The sequence below is a fragment of the Anoplophora glabripennis genome, unplaced genomic scaffold (genome assembly GCF_000390285.2).
Source record: "Anoplophora glabripennis isolate ALB-LARVAE unplaced genomic scaffold, Agla_2.0 scaffold349, whole genome shotgun sequence".
Lineage (NCBI taxonomy): Eukaryota > Metazoa > Arthropoda > Insecta > Coleoptera > Cerambycidae > Anoplophora > Anoplophora glabripennis.
In genome coordinates this window covers 324442-347813 of record NW_019416444.1, presented here as the reverse complement: position 1 = coordinate 347813, position 23372 = coordinate 324442, and the positions used below count along the sequence as shown (strand labels likewise).

The 23372-nt window shown below is 34.1% G+C and overlaps 1 protein-coding gene across 1 annotated transcript in view; it reads left to right on the top strand.

Moving 5' to 3' along the window:
- Positions 1 to 23372, top strand: part of LOC108910352 — a 47376-nt gene that overhangs the window by 9104 nt on the left and 14900 nt on the right. The window contains exons 3-4 of the mRNA XM_018714924.1: positions 681 to 704; positions 762 to 926. Coding sequence (XP_018570440.1) covers positions 681 to 704; positions 762 to 926 — 189 coding nt within the window. The remainder of the gene's footprint in view (positions 1 to 680; positions 705 to 761; positions 927 to 23372) is intronic.

Below are 23372 nucleotides of genomic sequence, written 5' to 3'. Positions count from 1 at the left end.
GTAGTAGTGATAATGATTGTCTAAAATTGAAAAAAATATATTTTACGTAAAAACTATGAATGCTACAAGATTTTACCAAGAGCACGAAAATCTCGAAAAAGGACTGATGCATCAATAAAAATAAAATGAATTGATTCCAGCAACCAAATAAAAAGTTCTGGTAATTCTTGTACCAAGACACTCAAGAATTTACCTCTAGCCCAAGGCAGATGGACGCGGTTGCTTCATCAAAACATGAGTTTTACTTAGGAACAAGACCACAGCAAGTTTCTTTAAAATCCATCGTAACATTCTCCAGATATTACAAAAAACATATTTTTTTCAAGAACTTTGACAGTCAATAGCAGAGGAGCTAGGCATTTTTTCTTAATGGAAGTTAGGTCAAATCGTCTTCTTTTGAGCCAAAGAATGTTGCAGTACCTTTTTGATCATGTGCTTATGGGACACCCTGTATAATGTTGTTTTGTAGAGAGTGCGGTGTATGATTCCTTTTTGAGGGGTGATTTTTCTTGAACACTTATTATCGAAATAGTACGATCCTCTAAAATTTGGCGAGTGTTCCGAATTAAATTTGAATACCCTGAAAGTAAATAAATCTAAATCGTCTTATTTTGATCCAAGAAATGTACAGCGGCTGGCTAGTACAGGCATTTTAAGAATAATCTGTATAATTTTTTTAGCAATGGAGACAATTTTTCGATAAAGTAAGTACCAGCAAATCATCACAAACGTAATCTCGCCTAAACGAACCTTTCTTGAAGTACGACCCGGAAGGTTTCGGAGAAATACCATGGCCGGATTTTGTGAACGCCATGTCGGACCCGGACTTTCGGCAGAGGGTGAACACCGGCAAAAGGGAGATTTTGCTAGAGAAATCGAGAACTTCGAATACCCAAGCCATTACCTTTCAAGACTTCGTCAATGTGGTGAGTGTTTTTGTATTTTTCTATTTAAATTATTATCAATATTATCGTGAACTACAGACGTTCCGGAATTTGTGGCTTTGCCTTCTCCAGAGGAAATTTAAAAAGTACCTACTGGAAACTTTACATCTGCGTGGTTTTTATGTGTTATTTATTTAATAAGTGAGCTTTGTACTATTTTCATCAACTGCGTCCTTCGGAGATATCCAGCCCTCAAATTTAAATAACCTTTGAATGACCTTCAAGGTCAACCCTGATTTATGACCTAAGAATTTTTGGGCGTAAAATTTCCAGCTCTTTCGATTGCCGACGTCGAAAAAGGGGGTTTCCATTAAAAAGAGTGGAGGTGACCTTGAAATAACCGTCAAGGTCATCGTTGAGGTCAAATTCAAGGTCACCATTGAATTCCTCGTCAAAAGTTACTACAAGAATAACCTTAATATTTTCAAAAATAATTTACCTGGAAAATTATTTAAGCGTTTCCAGACTTTTTGGACACCCGGTATATACCGTAACATACTAATAGTACCATAAATAACTATTAAATCAAATGTGATTTAATAGACTTTAAAAAATGAATTAAGTCGCTCTAGAAATCCCTTTTTTTACAAGGGTGTTTCTATTTGAAATGGATCAAGGTGTATTAAGTTTTAAAAAAATAACGAACTTATTTATTATTTTAATACGAATAGAAGGAATCACTCCTTCATTTTTTATTCATAGCTTGAAAAAACCTTATAATATTGTCAACGAGAAAACAACATGCTCTCTACTGTTGACATTCATGTTACTTTCCATTTAAATAAATAAATTTGAAGAGACACCGATGCATGCTTCTTCCAACCAGTACAACTGTCCGTTACTTTTTACTGAACTGACTTTTATGTGGAGTGCAACAAAAAATCCTTAACTCTCCAAAAAGGCGTATTGAGAACCAAAGAGTGCATTGTTCAAAATATTCTTGGATTTCTATAGAACAATTAATAATTCACTTTGTTTTTCGTCTTTAAGCTTATAAAACAATGCATTTACATTCTGCAGTTCTCTCAAAACAATAGAACAACAATCAGTGCCTTAATAAACCGTTCCGCAGACCCTTTACCGCAATTCAACGGGGTAATTTCGACAAGAAAACCGCCTTTTGTGATTCTGCCTTCAACGCGTTCGAAATGAAAGGGTAGCGCGCCCTCTAGGGGGGTTGGAATCACAATCGAAAAAAGTGCAGCATTAAAGCGATGCCAGTTTGACGAGGAAGTTAACCACTCGACGCACCGTTTCGTTTTTATTTAATGCAATCGAGCAAACAAAAGGGGCGCCGCCGCCGCTGCTTTTGTGTGTTCAGTGGCTTATGTGGGGTTGTCACGTTGAACAAACTCGACAATCTCGATATTATTGTCGTTGTATAAGTAGTCGGTGTTTGGGAAATCGATAAAACGTAGGTGTTAAAATATGGATCGTTTTACCTACGTTTTCTTTACTTTTTAGTCAATTGAAAGGTATTAAGCTAATTCAAACAAATTCGAAAGAATTTTTTCTAAAAAATTCTGTTAAATGACAATGTTCAACAATGTTCTTCGATACCAGAAATCTAGGTATGCAAAAGACATCCAATCTCACATACAAGATTGCTAACTGTTGGTATAGTCTTTCCGAAGTCAGTTGAACATGTATAAAAACGCCTAGCAATAAAATTTAATGAGTTTCATAGGCGTCCCTAAAAAAGTCTTCTGCTAAAGGTAAAAAATTATAATAATTTGTCTATAATGTGTAGAAAATCTATATTATATGTTCATTTAGCGCAATTTACCAAGAGCCAACTTTCATATGGATCCTGCTGGTTTTTTTAAATGATTGTAAGGGAGTGGAAGGGGGTAATCGAGTAAGTGGATATCATTTTTTGTAGTCATTTTCGGTTTCAGCGTCCCAAAAACATAGAAATACGCACACATCTTAATCCCGAACATTAAAAAATTCTTAAGAATGTAATAAAACCATTTTTCTCACATCTGATGTACGGAATCATATAAATAATATTTTTGGGCACAATTTAAGTAAAAACACTTGTTTATAACTCTTTTCCCCCTCCACTCTCCGGACTCCCCTCCCGCTCAACTGCATAACCTCTAAAAGACAATTAAGTAAAGAATTGAATATAAAATAAATTCTACATAATGTAAAACCATCTTAAACCCTATTTTTATGCATGTTTATAAAAGTTAGAGAAACAAGATGGAGGTAAAGAAAGAAAAAGATACGGAAGTAGAAACATTTCAATATTGTTTATATTAGACTGACAGATAAATGTTTTTGTGAAATCTCTTTGATATTCTTCATTGTCCTTCAGAGGTTACGTAGAAGTTGAAAAGGGTGGAAGGACCTGTTTTTTTTATGATTATAAGCAAGTATATTTTACTTAATTTGTACATTAAAAATGTTATTTATATGATTCCGTGCATCAGATGTAAGAAAAAATGGCTTTTGAGTGTTTCGAGTGGAGAGGTTTAATCCGTTTTGCCTAGAATCGATTTAATATTTTTGCTTTAGGTTCAAAAAGTATATTCCTTATCAATTTCTGAAAGGGCCCAAAACCGACTTTATTGGCCGTCCTCCTTTGTTTAGTTTACTAAATTTGTTAATTAATGACAATCGAAACGGGTATTTAGAAATACTGAATGACCAAGACAAATTTCTTATATTTTACATTTAAGGGGACCTTTTCAAAAATAGTAAGTTAATGGACTTCGACATCGACGACAGATCTGATCAATTTGGAAAGAAATATCTATAAATGCTTTTTCCCCATATAGAGTCGAAATAAATGAAATTGCATTTCCTAAAATGTCAGCGAAGACACTTTATCCAAAGTGATGAAACCTGAGCTAAGGACTTAACTAAATAAATGTATAAATTATTAGACTATTTCTAAGAAACCCAGAAATTCGACGCCGCTGATATTTTAGAAAATATATCACTACGCTTAATTCCTGGTTTGTGTTTCTAAAAAAAAAGATCTCTTCCAATTCAAAAGAAAAAACGAAAACGACTATTTTCGAATTATTTTGTTTATTTACCGTTATCAATCACTTAATCTAAAATAACTCTAGAATCACTCATTTTAATTCAATGTATTCATAGAATGTCCGAATATCTCATTAGCGTAGAAACTTTGCATTTGCTGGAAGTAGCAGGAGCAACGTTAATACTGGTGCATATTATTTCCAGAAAAAACCGTCCCTACAATTTTTTTACATTCATTTAAATACTTGATAACGATATGTAACTCAAAAAAGTGTTAACTTCAAAATGTTTTAGTGATAGTGTCACTCTGTGTTTCCAGCAATGGTTTAATTTTTTTCATTCTCTAATGGCAAAATACCCAAATATACTGATATAGGTACTGTTTAATGGATGTACCACTCATTAAAACTTGAATTCGGGTGGTGAAAGTAAGAAACAAAATCCCTTCAAGGAATGCTCGAAAACGTTTCGTTTTTGATATAAAGGATATTAAAATTTGAAAAAGAGTAATGTAACTTGAGATAATTGCTAATTGCTTGCTGCTTTTTTTGTTATCTGACGTCGTTCTATTCCTGCTACCACGGCTAAACACCGACGCCAGGAGACGACCAACCCTCATCCCGGAAATTTTATCGAACCTTCACATTGTCGTGGGATATTTTACTTGCCTTCCTTTCTGAGGGATTGTATGCCTTCGTATACAAACCCCGCCTAAAGCTGTATAGCTTCTGTGAATACACCGATATATAGACCAGTAGAAGGTGGAAGAGCATCGCGAGCCTTCCACCGATGATCACACATCCAAGTTCTAAACACGATCAGCGTTGCTTACTTTTCATGTCAATGACGCTATGCCATATTTAGCCTACTCGGGCTAATTATTTAAAGATATATCCACTCAATATACGACAACCAATGATGCAGATGTCACTAAGATCCCTGGAAATTTGACGCCAATAGCTATTTTAAAAATTCGACCACTTAAGTGTTTACTTCCTTAATTCATTTAATAGTTTCTTTACATGTGGCAAAACAACCAAATAAACAGGAACAAACCCAAAATTGTGTCATAAATAAATCAACTAATCCTGTAACACCCTGTAATACTAAAAATTTCTCACTAGTCAATTTTTTGTTGAAAAGTCAGAACCTTTGTGTTTATTAGAAACTTTTTTGTTGTTTTTGTACAGCTTCAAATACCATCGTCATACACTTCTTGTTCCATTATTTTCTTCCCTTTCCCGAAACATTAAAAGTTTTATTTAAGCAATCGTGATCTCCTGAATCTTTACTGAGTTTCCACGAATTTTCATTCTTGACCTGATTAGATATCAGCGGCAGAGCCTCCAATGTCGACCCCTCGCTTTTTCCCCGAATTGTCGGTCTGCGCTAATGAATTAGACCGACTTTTTCGGAATGACAAAGTCAGCGAATTCCGAGCATAGCGGCGGCGGTCGACCCCAAGGTCGTTCGCGGGTGGCGCCCCTCCGTCACAGGGGCCCGACCGCCGGGCCGCTACCTGGGCCCCACCGCGAGAGATAAGCCGCTCCATCGCGAAAATTATTACACATACCATCGGGTAGATAGTCGTTCGCGCACAGCGGCGTACTACCGGGGTTAATTGAAGTATAGAAAGATGGAATCAACAATAATAGGCCACTTAAATTTAATTTCTTTAGATCTGCATAAATGATTATTTTTTTCTGCCATCAAGAGTTCAGCATTTCTTATTAGAAATTCTAAAGCATTTACCAGTTTTACCAGTTACTTTCACACGAAGCAAGGGCCTGTTTTAAAATAACTCTTATTGGCGGCATGCACAATGGGGAGTGAGACATGAGCGCTGTAGGTAACTGCTTGCAACGAGCATACCACAACTTTGTTATACAGTAGCTTTGTCAGAACCAAACTGGAATATTGGAATTGGAATATGCATTATTGAATTGTGGAGACATATATTTTCCTTATTTTGATAATAATCAAACAAAAAATTGTTTATTAAAAATTCGAAATTTAAATTGCCGTTTTGTATACTTATCGATGATGGAAAATACGATACCATATCGAATAAAATAAAGAAAATCGGTTTGTTAAAGTTGGATATTCTTTTTAATTATCGCATCTGTTTTTGTTCACAAAATATTGAACATTTCTGAAGCCTCATATCGCCAACAAAAATGAATTATTAGACGAAATTTCCACTCTGTTAACGTGCGGTCTGCTGGTTTGTTTTCATTACCAAAGTATCGGACATCCTTGTTTCTATATCGTTTTCTTACAATGTTGTCATAATCTTATAACAGTTTAGATAATGCGTTAAAGAACCTAACACTTGCTAAATTTAGAAAGTTATATAAACTGCATTTTCCCAAAATGCAGTAACTTTTGCCATCGTTCTGAGATAAATCTGTATGTGTATGATTTTATAGTTTAACTAATCTCTCACATTTTCTTACATACTAGTATAATATGTGTTGAAATAGAATTTCAAGAAAATAATAAGCCAATAAGGTTCTTAATCTACTGTAACAATTTATCACGGCAGGGGCGTGCCTTGAAATTCTCCGTGTTGTTTTCAGAATATTAGATTATAAAGTAAATATTATAAAACATTTTTTTGGATTTTTATTTCTTTTACAGTAGAGTACCAATCATAAACATACATATGGTAGATAATACAATACGTTTTGTGAAAATTATGAATCGTGTTTCTAATATCCATTTCCCATGTTGGTTTTGGTACATACTATTTTGCGCTAGGAAAACTAAATTTTACTTCACCATCACCACTGCTTAGAGCTTGTAACTCAACACTTTCATATAAAATAACTCTCCCTATAGTGGCTAAATATAAGTACTCCTGTAGCAGTCACAATACGGTTTTTTAATTGTATTTTATTATCATTTGGAAAAATTGTCTTAAAATAATTATATGTATACGTTAAAACGATACTTTTCGACTGGGAATTAAATTACTTTCTTTTATTTTTCACGTCCATTGATTTATTTTAATAAGAAGTTATACTGAAAATGCCCAGGACGATACATATACGAAGAAACATGCCTTCGTAGAAGAAAGTGACGCAGGGGTCTTCTTGGAATTCTATCTCAACAAATATCGTATGGATTGTATATGTATTATATTATATTTAAGTTGAGTGGCAACTGGCTAGAATTCACCCTGTGTAGATATATGAAATTACATTTTTTTACAATTAAAAAAATAATAATAAATACATTTTTTAGCCCTTTTTGCTTTACACTTTTTGTATCCTTTGATTACCTTTGTTTTTTTAATTAATAAGTACTTCGTATCGCAGCAGGACTATACTTGAGCCTGATGGATTTGGATGCTAGATAGGTATAGGATCTAGGTCTAAGCCTCAGCTCGCAGCAATTGATAATAGTTTGTATTGAAGATAAAAAGTTTATTAAATATTATTTGGATATAATACTAGTTTAGGCAACGATAATGAGCTTAGAGTCGTACACCGCTTATTGCCCAAAGCACTTATTCGTAGTAGATTATTTTCAATTGAATAGCTAGGGTCGACGTTCAATCACCCGTTTCGTTGGCTCTGTCGGACATCTATTATGGATTTTCGGTAAAGCCAGTGTTCGCCATAATAGTTAGTTACTCAGACTTATTAAATGTATTGGAAAACTGGAGATTCCATGACATTATTTATGACCTTTTAAAAAGTTATATTACGGGGTAGTGACGCATCCAAAAAAAACATACATAGTATTCAGAAAATAAGGTTTTTCTTATTGACTTGGGAATGTGCCCAAAATTGGAGGGGGTGTGTGAATAAATAGAAATATTGATATTAAAAATTACGTATGACAAAGATTACGCTTTCCCAAACATACAATGAGACTAAAATAGTTGCTCTAAGGCAGTTATATTGTCTGAAAATCCATAAACAAGAATATTTGAAGTACTATTGAACATTTGCCTGATACGAATTAAAAATTCTTCGAAAATGTTTTACTTATTTAGGTCTCAAGATGTGTAGTAAATTACCAGATCTCCTGAAAAATTTAAATTAATTCTCCTTATTTAAATTAAAACAAAATTCAAACTCTAGAAGTGAAATGAATATACAAAAAAAGTGTACATTATTAAATTCTTGCTTCATATTGCAATTGATCTGTACAGAACAAAAAATATTCTTCCTTTTATAATTTCTAAATCAACTGTGTTATTAATATCTAGTATTAACCTTCAAAGGTCACACTTGGGGTGGGCCACTTTGAAGGTCACATTAGTGCGAATTGGGATTTTGCCAACATTGAACCTTTATGTCTTTATTTATTAACGATAACAGCGTATTTATATCAAAACTGGGGTAAAATTTTCCTAGAAATCGAATGATGTAATTAGGTTTGAAAAAAAATATTTATTAATAAAAAATGCGACTGAAAAAAAAATTTCGAAAAATTCATATTTTTTATAAATGGCTAGAGAAAAAGTAAAATAGGGATTTTGAATTTAAAAATTTATATTTTTAAGAAAAAAAGAACCCATATTAATAAAATGATATTTCCGATTGTTCCCGGTATCTGGAATATAGGTATTTTTTGAAGTTGTGATATTTGGCTCCTCTTCTGTAAATTGATGTTTATTTTGCACTCTTTCGTATAAAAATATTAATTTAAACAATATTATCCTTAAATATTGACAAAAACATGTTAATCTATTCATGGATTAAAATGTTTGAAAAAATTATTAACTAATATAAATAAAGTCTATTCGACACATAAAATGAGTTGAAAAAAAAACTCGAAAATTTGCATTTCAATTCACTTTATTTCTAGATTATGTAATATAAATACAGTCACACCTTTGCCCACACTAAAGTCACACTAGTGCGAATTCGTACCGATCGGACTTTGTAGACTCTCTAGTTTGGCCGACAATGACAGACTTAGGTCAGCTGTGGTACGGCTGGACTATTTGGGCTATAGAAGGAATAATTGTGGTGGGGGAAACCTCGGCAGCTGCTACCTGAGAAATGCCAGCTGTTCAAAAAGAAAACGGTGGTGCGGATTCGCACCTTTGAGGGTTAATATTATTTTTATTTGATATACAGGGTGATTCATTAACAATGGGAAAATCGAAAGCTGAAAATACTACACGTGAAATGGTGACCATTGGCGCAAATTATTCTAAAAATATGTAGGTTAGGAAGTAACTTGAAAATTTGTGAAACTGTATTTTTTTAGTCGACAAATAAGATGCGTGTTGTAATTCAGCATTGCTCATAGAGGGCGCCACTTACGACCAATTTTACCGAAAATTTAGTTAATAACTTGTTACCCTGTATATGTCTAACATGAAATTTGATTAAAAGCATGAATGAGCAATCATTTTTAAATTAATTATGTATTCTCGTTTCATTTCGGTGTCTCGATCCGTTTTCGAGAAAAATCGATTTAACGAACACTATGTTTTGATAATACGAGAAATTAAAAGCGAAACAAACCAAGTGTTTCTTCGTGTTATTACAGCAATTAACAATAAAATAAATGAAATTCGTAATAATAATTTAAAGTCAGTGTTCGAAGAATCCACCGTTGACATTTACACACTTTACACAACGTTTTCTGAGAGATCTTCGAGTTTGAAACAACAAATGGGATTGCGTTTGACTTCGTTGGCAGCGATTTGTATTCTTTGCCACAACTCTTCACATGAACCAATAGATTCTTCGTAAAAAATATCTCTCATTCGAGACCAAATAGAAAAATGAAGAGGATTGAAGTCCGGACTTCTGGGTGGCCAAGCAAATATGCTTGAAGAAGTTCCACTTTATTTAAGAAGAGACATGTGGTTCATGCACGACAGAGCTCCACGGCATTTTCTCGGCCAGTGCGTACATATTTAGATGCAGTTTTTCCAAATCGCTGGATTGGCCATGTAGTCCGAACTTCAATCCTCTTGATTTTTCCATTTGGTCTCGAATGAAAGATATAGTTTACAAAGAATCTATTGGCTCGTGTGAAGAGTTGTGGCAAAGAATACAAATCGCTGCCAACGAAGTCAAACGCAATCCCAATATGTTGTTTCAAACTCGAAGATCTCTCAGAAAACGTGTAAAGTGTATCAGTGTCAACGGTGGATTCTTCGAACAATTAAAAAAAAACACACACCACAGAAATGAGACTGAATTACTTTAAATTATAATTACGTATTTTATTTGTTTTATTGTTAATTGTTGTAATAACACGAAGAAACACTTGGTTTGTTTCGCTTTTATTTCTCGTATTATCAAAACATAGTGTTCGGTAAGGAGTTGACTCTTTTTTTTCGCATTAAATGCCATTTTATTCATGTATTGTACAGACAAAATTTAGTTTCATTTGTTCAAAAGATATTTAGGAATCATAATATTTTCTTTGAAAAATGTAACGCCCTGTATCGCAAAAAACGGTGGGGTTTGAAAACTAGTTTATATAGCAACTTGTCACCATTTTTCGTTCCTCTATAGATTCATGGATTTTCGTGATTAATAATAAATAATACCAACAAAAAAATAGTGAGTAAAAATTGGACACTCCTTAAGTCCTGTTGTAAAAAAATGTTAGGTAACTCGTAAATATGCAAACAGCAAATTCCGAGCTGCCACCCCGGAGAACGCCCTTGCGCGCCGGAACAGGTTCCCAGAGACAAAAAACAAAACCACTGATTAATCTATTTAATTAAACCATTTGGCCATTTGCTGGTCTTTGTTTTGTATCTTGTATCGGGTGGAATCCGATGGACCGATTCTCGGTATTCCGTAATTGAGTCTAAATTAAGCAGTCAGTACGAAACGCCGTTAACGATTATAAAAATGGCAGCGGAATAGCTCTACCTAGCGGCTACACACATTTTTCGAAATGTTCCTGTCGGGCCCGCTCCAAATTAAGTGCCTAACTTTGATAATTCGGAGCTGTAAAATCAATGGAGATTAATATTTCTAGCTGATTTTGCTTCCTATGCTTTCTACCGTACGTTGAAAATAGTGTAGACTAACGGAGGATGTGGGTAATACAAAATTTCGAGTGCCATATTTTCGAAAATTGGTTTTTAATTAATAATTTTAATTTTTAATTAATTTTAACATGTATGTACATTATGCGCTGGTTCAGAAAGAATGCGATTCGATACAAATGAGGGACCGGGGAGAACATCACCATTTTTATTTTCTTTTCATGAATTATCTCTAACATGGGTGAAACGGCATTTTTACCAAGCTCCTCGTGTATTGTCTGCTATGCTGGGATTTTGATTTATAAAGAGATTTATATGATGCAACTTTAAAGTTTGTGTTGCATTACACGCACTGGCTAGGTTCTGGTCCTGGTTACTGAACTGCAAGGTACCGAGGTTGACGTTCAATTCCTTTCCTTAATGAGTCCGCAGAAATCCTGTAACGAAATCACCCTTTGGTTATAACAATTGGCCTATTTAGGTTTTACCTATCTTTAGATCGTAGTCGCCTGGAATGGATGATGGACTTGTATATTGAGGTGCTATTGTATTGCGGCTCCCCAGTTCGAATTTCGCACTTCTCGGAAAAGTTTTTATTTTCCAAAACTCGAAACTGGAATTCTATTTTCTTATGGTGTTTTATGGTAGTGCTACCCCTACTTAAATGCAAATGTGTATACCATATACACATTTTGTATTTAAGTAGGGTTTTTAAAAAATGTATTAATGTTAATGGCATGGGGAGGGCATAGACTTTTTATCAAGATATTTTATAATTTCTTTAATATCTAAATAGAGGGGATCGCCTAGCTGGGCGTCTTGGCCGGTGGATTTCGATCTGCCGAGGTAAGCATCACGGACGCAGGCTGGAATTTGGATGGGTGACGTGGCTGTGACAGCCTACCAGAGACCTGGGTCGCGCAACATTTTCCGCATGCATGTGGTATCCGATAAATGGTAATGAGAACAGAGCAAAGAAAATCTCTGTAACTCAAGACCATGCTATCATACATAAACTGTACGAGACTTTGCCACCAAGCCACTCGTGGAGGGCTAGGATGGTTTGAAGAAAAGTACTCGAGGAATGAGGAAGGGTGTACAAGGGGCCTAATAAGACCTAAGTGCCGCGGTGGAAAAACAATTCCACCACCCTCCGACATACATACATATCTAAATAGATTCATATTATTTAATTCACGTTTTTCTTCTTTTTCATATAAAAAGTTAGGATTGAAAAGTTGTGTGTAACACTGGCATGGCTGCATTATAGGTAAATATGTAGTAAGGTCAAAAACTAAGAATTATGACCATATATACGTTGTTCGGAAAAACTTCACTTTATGCATTATTTAAGGATGCATTGAATTTTTCCACTTAGTTTCTTATATTCCCAAGACCAGATAGTGTGAGAAGTTTGAAATATTATTGTGTTCATTGGCAACAACAAAAATTGCATCAATGATGCAGAAATATAGCACAACCACAAAAAAAGTCCAAATCCAAGAGAACCACATATCATTTCTGAAGGAATTCGATGCGTTGAACACGATCCTGTAGTCAAAATTCATGACTTCACTGCAAATTTCGGAGAAAAGTGAAATTTTTAGATGAACAGGTCCCTTTAAGTTCTTTACAAATGGGTAACTTTTTTATTATCAATTTTACGAAAAAAAGGTATTCTTTATAAATAGTTATGCTTTTTGAACAAATGGTGTTAAACTTTTCAAACTTGAAAAAGCATATACAGGTTGGTCAAAAATTAAAAAAGAATCAAATTTGACAAGGGAGAAGTACAATTCATTTTTATTTTACAGAAAAATGTAATGGGAAAATGTTACTTGGAATTAAAAATTAGGTTTAGATTCGTAATGTCCTTCTAGTTTTTTATTTTCAATTTAGGTTCTCTACAAGAAGGCACATATTTTCAATTTGACGAAAAAATATATAGCTTATCAAAAGTTCTCCTTTTTGAAAAAATGGTATTAAATTTTTCACATTTGAGGGTAAGAAACGAAAAATCAAGCACGTGAATATGAAACTTTGTTTTCAGGCAATATTGACACAAGATATTTTTCAAGCTTCGTCATCTGAAACAAGTCACTATACCAAAACCTTTGGATGAGTAGATTCGCGCCGCAAATAAATTATATTCAATATAATTGATGAATGTTTCTTTTTCAAAAGCACAAAACAATTTCAATAATAAACATTAGGTACATGCAAATAATTTAAATGCATTTTTTCGTCACTGCACATTAGTCTCCATATATCCACCTTCCCTCTCCACAGAAGTGATCGTTCTTGTGGAATATTCTTTTAACACATTTCTAATAATGACAGGAGTCTATTGTCTCCCACATTACTCTCTCCAAATGGTCAATATTTTGAAAAGGCCCTTGCAAGTATACTTTCTCTTTTAAATAGCCTCATAAAAAATAATCGAGGGGGATCAGATCCGGTGACCTTGCGGGACAAAAAATGTGAGAATATCTATCAATTATTTTTCCATTAAAAGGATTACTTAGATATTGTCTTACATTTCTTGTATTGTGGCATGGCATACCATCTTGTTGGTACCACAATTGTCGTTTGTGATATATGAATAAAATCGCATAAAAAAGTATTTAGATAACGTTCACTATTTAATGTTTCACGACAAAAGAATGGTCCAATTACTCTATCTTTATAAATCCCACACCACACAATTGTTTTAAATGTAGTAGTGATCACGAGTCCGAATAGTAAAATTAGGATTAGCATCACTCCACCAACGACAATTTTGGGAACTCACTGTCACATTAGAACTGACCGTTGCTTCGTGGGAAAAAATAATATTTCTGGCCAAAAAATTATCATTTTTTAACTCTCCTTGTATAAAAGAACTAAACTCGAATCGTCGATCAAAATCGCCTATTTGGTAATTCTAGAAAATCTCCCCGCAAAAGATCAGATCTTGTTTCAATATTACCGGAAAACAAAGTTTCATATTCACATTCTAAGTCTGATTTTTAATTTTTGGTCACCTTGTATATGCTATCTCAAATGTGAAAAATTTAATACCATTTTTTCAAAAAGCAGAATTTTTATTTTATTTTATTTTATTTTTCGTCAAATTGATAATAAAAAAGTTACCTTCATATTTGTAGAGAACCTAAAATGACAAAAAATAGAAGGGCGTTACAAATCTAAATTTAAACTTAATTTTTAATTCTAAGTAACATTTTCACATTACATTTTTCTCTAAAAATTAATTGTACTTTTCTCTTGTCAAATTTAATTTTTTTTAATTTTTGGCCTTATATGCTATCTCAAATTTGAGAAGTTGAATACCATTTTTTCAAAAAGCAAAACTTTTTATAAAGAATACCTTTTTTTCGTAAAATTGATAATAAAAAAGTTATCCATTTGTAGAGAACTCAAAGGTCAAAACTGATTTTTTCCTAAATTTTGCCCAGATATATCATTTTCGTAGTATTTTGAGGGACTGAACACGATGTCATTAGTAAAATTTATCCATGACTGCGATATTTCTTAGAAAATCCACTACTTGGTTGAATACTGGCCTAAATATGGGTCAATACTGATTTTTTCTTAAATTTTGTTTTAATAACCATTTTTGTAGTATTTTGAGGCGCTGGCACTGAACATGATGCCATTAGTAAAATTTACCCGTGGCCTCGATATTTCTCACATTGTTTGGGTGAAAACTGGCCCAAATATGATTTAAAACTGTTTTTGTTCTAAATTTTGTTTAAATATATCATTTTTATAGTATTTGACCCAAAAATTTGACTTTTCTCCGAAATTTGTTGTGAAGTCATGAATTTTCACTACACAATCGTGTTCAGCGCATCGAATTCCTTCGGAAATGATATGTGGTTCTCTTGGGTTTGGATTTTTTTTGTGTGACTGTGTAATCGTTAGTTCTATAGGAAATGTGTTGTTCCATTCTCTCTGAGATTTATACAATTCCCTTAAAAAATTTTGCATTTCTCATAGAGATTTTTTTATAAAAAAAAAAACGAAAAGACCCTATCGAAAAAATATTCGGCACGCCTCTGACAGTTCCGAAACAGTTAGGACCTCATCGCCAATTTCGGCCGGTTGTATCGAAGGAGGCTACGGTAATGAACCGCCACCGGGGGAGCCCGTCTCGGTGCTCGCTCAAAAGGTGCCCAATAATTGACATTGTCAGCGCTAAACGACCTGCGCCCTATTATCCGTCCGGACCCCGGCAGTGTCCTTGTCTTAGAGGTGGTCCGCGGTCATTAGCGAAGACCGAGGTCCGTCGAGGAAATGCCTAGGCCGTGCAAAATATTAGATGGTTCGAGTAACAGAATTTTAACACCACAGTAAACCAGTAATATACTGCCCTGACAAATTCCAATTACAGGGTAAATTATCCAACGAAAAATACAAAAAAGAATATTATCTAAAATAAACATTTAATGTCTTATAAACAATTAAATATATATTTAAATTAAACTCAATATTATGAGCACTATTGCTAGACAAATAAAAAAGTTACTAAAATTCCCTATGATTTAGACACATAATGTAAGTTGGTGAACGTTGCATTGCTATGTGAAGTAGATAAATATGATAGGGAGCAAGAATGAAACGATGGAATAATGAATGTTATATGTATATCAGGATAATAAATGTTATTGTACAATAGTTTATGTAAGAATAATAGTGAAATATACTTTCGGCGTAATGTTAAATTATTCATGTTAATCTACTCAGCAAATCAGATTGTGGAGTACCTCAGATAAGATAAACATCATCGATTCTAATGTAGAGATATTTAAGGAATTTCCTTTGAACTTTTTCCAAATGAAGTGACTGAATTACACTTAGCGCAATGCCACACACTTTCTATACCCATATTATACTAATAAACTTTATTTTCCTTGTACATTTCACATTTTCATATTTTGAGTTTCGTACAACACAGTCTTCAACAGATGTAACAAAGGTGAACTGTTGGAAATTATCTGCATATACAGGGTGTGGCGTGTATAATCTATAAAAATTAATCTACAGTCTCCTAACGATATTTGTAATAGAAGTCTTATACGAAAAAGTTCTATTTTTGCGTTTTTTTTTTCGTAAATTAAAGTATCAAGGATCAAAATATTTTCTCTGGAACGGTCCTGTAAGTGTGCTGTACGATGAGTTACGTGCTGTATACCAGCCGCTTAAACAAATCGTCGTTGAAAGATTGAAAGATACTTCTGTACTATTTTTGGGGAATTTTTCAATGCAAAAGTACAAACTAAGAAAAATAGATATTTAAAAGAAACTGATATTTTCTTATTATAATAATTAATAGTAATTCTACATCCGTAAGCATCTGTAGTTGCCAACTGCGTGCATTAAACAAACCCCATTAAAATATGGAACAATTGCTACGGTCTTCCACCGTAGCAATTGGAGTATTGTAAACCAATTACTTCAAGTGACTCCACAGATAAAAGTCCATTGGAGTTAGATCGGGTGACCCAGGTGGCCCCGGTATAGGACCAAAGCGTCCAATCTATCGCTGAGGAAACATTTCATTCAAAAGTGTCGTTACTTCTCGAGTACTGTGTGGAGGAACCCCATCATTATGGGAATACCTTTTATCACGGGTAAATGTCGCCTAATCTATTACACAAACATAAGCAGGAAAGTCTACTTGATTGGCACATTGCCGTAAAAACCATCTGCAAAAACGCATTCGTTGATCACAATCCGGGGGTAAAATCTGTTGAACTGGCTGCATATGATAGGGGTGCAACAACTGGCCCCTTGAGATGCGATGTACGGTACGAGATGAGGTTTCTACTTGCTGTGCGAATCGTCGAGTACTAATTGTGGGGTCTTCGTCAAACACTGTATGTGTATGACAATGTAACCTAACCTTCTTTTAGTATTATTAGTATTAGATTATACCGACTTAAATTATAAGGTTGCATCTCGGGTCGCATAAAAACATTTCCAAAGTTTTTAATAAATAACACAGGGTCGGCCTTCATTTTCGTTAAATAAATGAACTTTAATTTATAAAAAAACGCGATGATAGAACTTTTTCGTATAAGATTTTCCTATTACAAATATCATAGGGAAGTTGTAGTTTAATTTTTGTAGATTATACACGCCACACCCTGTATATTAGGCATATTAGTTCGAAGATTATCACAAATATCATTAATGAACTTTCAGTGCTCTGTTAAAAAGGTAAGTTTGTAAAAATTTTGTTAAGGTTATTGACATTCTAAAATTTAATAATGTATGAAGGAGAATGGACATGATCCAACCTGTCATATATTAACCTGTAAACAGACAAATTAAAGTGAACATATTTGCCAAAAACCAATATCGTTACACCGAAATTTGAGATTCAGCATGAAAGTACAAAATATTTGCAGAATAACTAATTTTCAATGAAATTTTTGTCACTTTTTTTGAAAGTATGGCAGATCTTCAAACAATTTGCTAAAATTATACAAAGTTGAAATGGGTCTCTAATTTTCAATGAAATTTTGTCACCTTTATCGATTATAGGGCACATCTTGACTTTCTTCGTGTTGAAATTTAATTACCCTCCAACGATAAATAAATTATTAAAATATAAGACTAGAGGCAGAGTTACATCTTTTTTTTTTCATGTAAGGAAATCAAATAAGCATATGCAACAAGATTGCCTTCCCAAATCGGGCGTTAAAATCGAAATCGTAAATAATGAGTTCGGAAACGCCTCCGAGAGTGTGTTCGATCGGATCCTCGGGTTCGTTAAAAACGTCTGCCCTTGTTTGTTGCCGACAGCCGATGGCAATTTCTCCGTTGGCAAATCTGGAGGCGAACGGCGAATGTTTACAAATAACAAACATCTAAACAAGACGACGTATCGGGATCGTTTAGCGTTTAGGTAGATGAGTAATTACAAATCGGCAAGCCGATGATTACAGGGGGCTGGCGTGGCGGGCCTTGTCAAGAGAGATGGGCGCAGCGACCAGAAAACTGGACCTGTTTCGTTTACATTGCGAAAAAAATAAATCAAAAACGGAATAAGTAGTTATCAGGGACGGTCCCTCCATACAAGCTGCAGAACCGTCGAAATTATGACAGAAATATGGCAGAAATAAAATCAAATTTCAAAGCTCCTTTTTATATTCATGATTTTTATTATAAATGAGAGCTCAATTTATTTTCATTTATACAAAACTGTTCTTCTGAAAAGATCTATAGGCACTTTTGTGTTATCCACCTACAAATAATAATATGAATAATATTATAGTGGTTTGGCCTTCAAGTGAGGAAAAAAGCTCCAAGTAGCTTGGAAGACTTTATTCTACTAACTTCGCTGGTAACACGAGACACAACCGAGCAGGAACTAGGCTTCAAGACTTCTGGTTCGTACCTCGAAATGTTTTCGGTTTTATCCTTGTCCCCAGGTACCTACTTTTTATAACCCTATCCTAATTAACAATTATCCGGGTCATTGTCTACTCGGTCTGTGCTTATGTACCCTAATAAACAACAACTAATTTATGTTTACAGCCTACTTATTCTAATCTCATTTACTAAATACTTTTATTTGGGATAATGTCGGATAATTCAAAGTATAATTTATATGGCTCGTAAATTCCCAGAAAGCAAAATATATTTATTGGGGCAGGTACTAAATGTAATTGTAGCGTTCCGCTACAATATCTGTTCCTGTTTTGCAATTTTGATGAAAAATACCTATGTGTTTAAGACACCTTGTAGACTGAATTTAAAATATAATGCCTAGAAGCCGTAATGTTGTAATAAAGTCAAGATATGCGCAAGTTTATATTACTAGATGGAAAGCCGCGCCTATTTATTTAAAATAGGTACCTAGAAAACTGAAAAAGTATCTAACATTTTGCGTTTTTCCCACAGTTGTCTTCTTATTCCCATACAACCGGCATTTTCTCAAATGATTTATATATTTTCTTACATAAAAAATGCAAATGAGAACAATCAAATAATTTTAGTTGTTTACGTTTTTTATATGCTAATTTATACTTTTGCATTAGTGCAATGTAGATATCTACATATAATTATACTAGTGCAATTATCAGCTATAATAACCCAAGGGAAGTGACAGTAACAAACGAAATAATTTAATCACAGTCTTCGTTGCCTAAAACAACGTTCTTGAGGAATTTGTGATTAAATTACGTTGGTCATAATTAAAGAAAAGAAAAACACAAGAATATTCAAATACATTTAATGATGTTAAGACTTTTACGGCCCGTGCCGATATTTCATGATCAATAGTTTTTTGACTTGTTATGCCGTGACCTATGTATGTACCTGGTAGCGGCTAAATAGGTATAGACCAGCATCGTAATTCGTTAGTCTCAGCGAGGAATCTTTCACCTGCTTCCGTTGCTCTCGAGCTAGGTTCTATGAGGGCGGTACTGCTATCAGAAACCGTAGGCCCGTCATAATGTTTATTTCGATTCTTGTTGTTAGTTCTAAGACCTCTATGGACGGAGCCGCTTCTTAGTAATGGCCCTCTGAGACCGTGGTAATTTGAGAACTACCTGAGGACTGCGACTGCCTCTCTAGCGGTGAAGCTTTTGTAGTTCTTATCATCGTACTTTAAATATTCAAATGCAATTAGGTTTTATTTTCTGCGACAAAGTATGACATTCTAAACTTTGACTAAAAATCAAGCTTCAAACTCATGCCGGATTTGTCAAACAATTCGGTAACCTAGGAAGAGATAATAGTCCAGACGGTATCTGTTTCAAAACGCCATATTTGGGTGAATAGTATATCCACGGAGATTTTTGGCTTTTTGGCTTTCAAATATCACTAGAAATGAAAATTTTTCTATGCGCATAAAAGCTTAACATGAGCTTAACTTTTGGCGGCACAATATGTTAAAAAAATTCGAAAAATCTCATATTTTTCTTCCTATTTAATTATGTATCTTTTCAAGAGTTGATTTTAGGCGAAAATGGAAGAGGGAGAAAAATGTTTGTAATTAAATTTTTTACTAAACGTGACTAATTACAAATCGAACGAATCATGATTATTATGGTAAAAATCGAAAAAATCGCAAATATGGGGTTAAAAACCAATACTTTTTAGGGAATTTTTTTGGGGTATTTAAATTGGGTATAGGACCTTTATACTTGGATCAAGAAAACTTCATGTTATGTAGAATTATCACACCAAATTTCATCAAAATAGGTTCGATAGATTTTGCTTAACAATTTTGCAATCCAGATTTTGAAAAAAAAAATTGCAAATTTTCAATTTTTGCACAGCAAAAACCAAGGCCCTTAGATACTTGAAAATTTAATCACATATAGAAGGGCTCAAGCTGTCAAACTTTTTTTGAAAAATTCGAATCCGTCAATTAGGAGAGCTCTGGCGCTTGTTTAAACATTGGTCGAATTTTTGTACTTATAAACAATTAGAATATCTTTGTGAATATTCAATCAAATAAAATTTTTTAAAGCAGGTTTTAAAAGTTCTTGGAAAGACGCTTCTTTTAAAAAATAACAGATCGATTGATCAATTAATTACGTAGTTATAGCCGGTCAAAGTTAACCGTCTTTTAGACTAAATGTACTGGGACATCCGCCGGGCTAATTTTTCGAAAAATACCTTTGGTATTCCGAGTACTTACCAGGTCTCAGATTACAATACTTTTTTTCATTGGCAACAGAAATTCACGGGTGGTGGTGGGGGAAGAAGAGAGCGCGGCCGCTTCGGCCTACTCGAAATTGTATCGGCTATAAAACTACGTAATTAATTGATCAATCGATCTGTTTTTTTTTTTAAAGAAGCGTATTTCCAAGAACTTTTAAAACCTGCTTTAAAAAATTTGATTTGATTGATTACTTATTCACAAAGTTATTCTAATTGCTTATAAGTACAAAAATTCGACCAATGTTTAAACAAGCGCCAGAGCTCTCCTAATTGACGGATTCGAATTTTTCAAAAAAAGTTTGAAAGCTTGAGCCCTTCTATATGTGATTAAATTTTCAAGTATCTAAGGGCCTTGGTTTTTGCTGTGCAAAAATTGAAAATTTGCAATTTTTTCTTTCAAAATCTGGATTGCAAAATTATTAAGCAAAATCTATCGAACCTATTTTGATGAAATTTGGTGTGATAATTCTACATAACATGAAGTTTTCTTGATCCAAGTATAAAGGTCCTATACCCAATTTAAATACCCCAAAAAAATTCCCTAAAAAGTATTGTTTTTAACCCCATTTTTGCGATTTTTTCGATTTTTAACATAATCATGATTCATACGATTTGTGACTAGTCATGTTTTGTAAAAAATGTAATTATAAACATTTGTTTCCTCTTCCATTTTCGCCTAAAATCAACTCCTGAAAAGGTACATAATTAAATAGGAAGAAAAATATGACATTTTTCGATTTTTTTTAATATATTGTGCCGCTAAAAGTTAAGCCCAGGTTTTTTTATGCGCATAGAAAAATTTTCGTTTCTAATGATATTTGAATGCCAAAAAACCAAAAATCTCCGTGGATATACGATCCACCCAAACCAAAACAGATACCGCCTAGTCTATAAGTTTTTTACATGATGTTCTTTATCGAAGGTGATGAAATAATAAGAATTCAGAATATTTCTGTAAATGATTACATTATTTAACAATTCATATCATGTATGTGTTTTTGTATTAATTATATTTATACATTTTGAATTTTTAGTTTGGATAATTATTTACTTTACCAGCTGGCCAGATGTTGGCGTAATTCAATGATAGTTGGGGTTTTTAGTCTATAGAGTGTTTACCTTTTTTTCTGTGCTTACATTAATATTTTTGTCACCTAAATGTAAGTTACTGCAAATTTTCTGAAAACCATAGCCAACTTTCGTTACATTTGTTATATTGCTACAGAAAATTATCCAAATACAACATTCGCCAACTTTTATCGCTGGCTTTAGTGAAAAATGCGGTGCAACGTACACCTCCTGAACCGGTCCATACGTGTACTTGCCTTCATTTTTAATAGCTGACGTCAACGAGGACATAAAAATTCTATTACCTACATGCTCCTCGTTATACAATGATATTTTGATATATTTCATACATTCCGTACCGGGCGTGGGCGGGCATAATCTTCTTTCTCATGGATAATGAGCTGCCTTGCGCCACTTTGATGTGAAACGGGCACCGCCAGAACATGCACTAGCGCCGGTCCGGGCCGCTGATAACGCTCCCCATTATCAGAACGACAACAATGGGTGTAATCGGTCAATTAACAGGACTATGGTCCATCAACCAGCCTTACAATTAACGGGTCGGTTTAAAAGTTGTTTGAACATTGTTAACGTTTCCACCATCTTTTATAACTGATTATGAGTTTTTAGTATTATGTTCAATTAATTATACAGCTTGTAGTACGTATATCTAGTGTCTTACTGCTTTTCAAAGAGTTGTATGGTACCTACCTATTTAAAATCCAGTACAGCTAAAACAGCACTCATCCGTTCATAGTTAATAGTGTTCCGCTACACTGAAACCAATTTCAAAATTCAAGACGACTAGGAAATCGGCTGTTTCGCTTCAACGTTGGAACGCTCTGTGGTCCACCGGCGTGTTCCCGGTCAGAAAATGTGATGCGAAGTAGGCCTTCCGAATACGTGGTTAAAATTAATGACATTATGACTAAATCATCCTGCATAGGTTGCCTTCTACGAAGAAATGATTAGTAATATAGTAGTTTATTTTAAGAACAATCATTATAATCAGATAATACATCATATCAGTTAAGAAACGCAATCGTAACCCATCTTTGTTCAATATTCATTATGTATAGGGTGTTTCCAAATCGTTTTAACCATTGGTGTTAAGATAAAGAATATCTAATTTTTAAATTTGGCATTTTTGGAAATTGTCCCATTTGATTAAAAACTAATTTATAGCGTATTTGCAAACCTTGCTTAAGGGAATAATTAATGAAAAAAGTTATTCACAATACTTATAATGCTTGTCTATACCTATTAAAACTGAGGATGATCGCCCTACTTTGTTTTTTCTTTGATTTGATAAATTAATATAATTAATTTCAGTCGGTCGATAGCCGCACGGTTTAAGGCGTCAGTCCTTTAATCGTGTGCAAATTTCTGCCCGGGTTCGATTCCCGCGGCCGGTAGACCGTAGATTAGCTATGCTTGTACGGAGGATTCGCACCCTCTGTGCAGGTGTGGTAGGGCGGAAGAATGTTGGCTTGGGTCAATGTGAGAGATTGACACCGGTTAGCATTTGACCACCCCCCTAATTAATGAGGTTTTCCAGGTTTCCCTCATTCATGCACTGAATGGTGATTAGGGCCTACCAACATAAGTCGTTCCTGGGCGCAAATGCGGCCTGCCTAATAATAATATGCCGCCTCCTCTCCCGCACAAGTCTCCGACTTCTGGGCTAATTCTCGTAGTTAGAA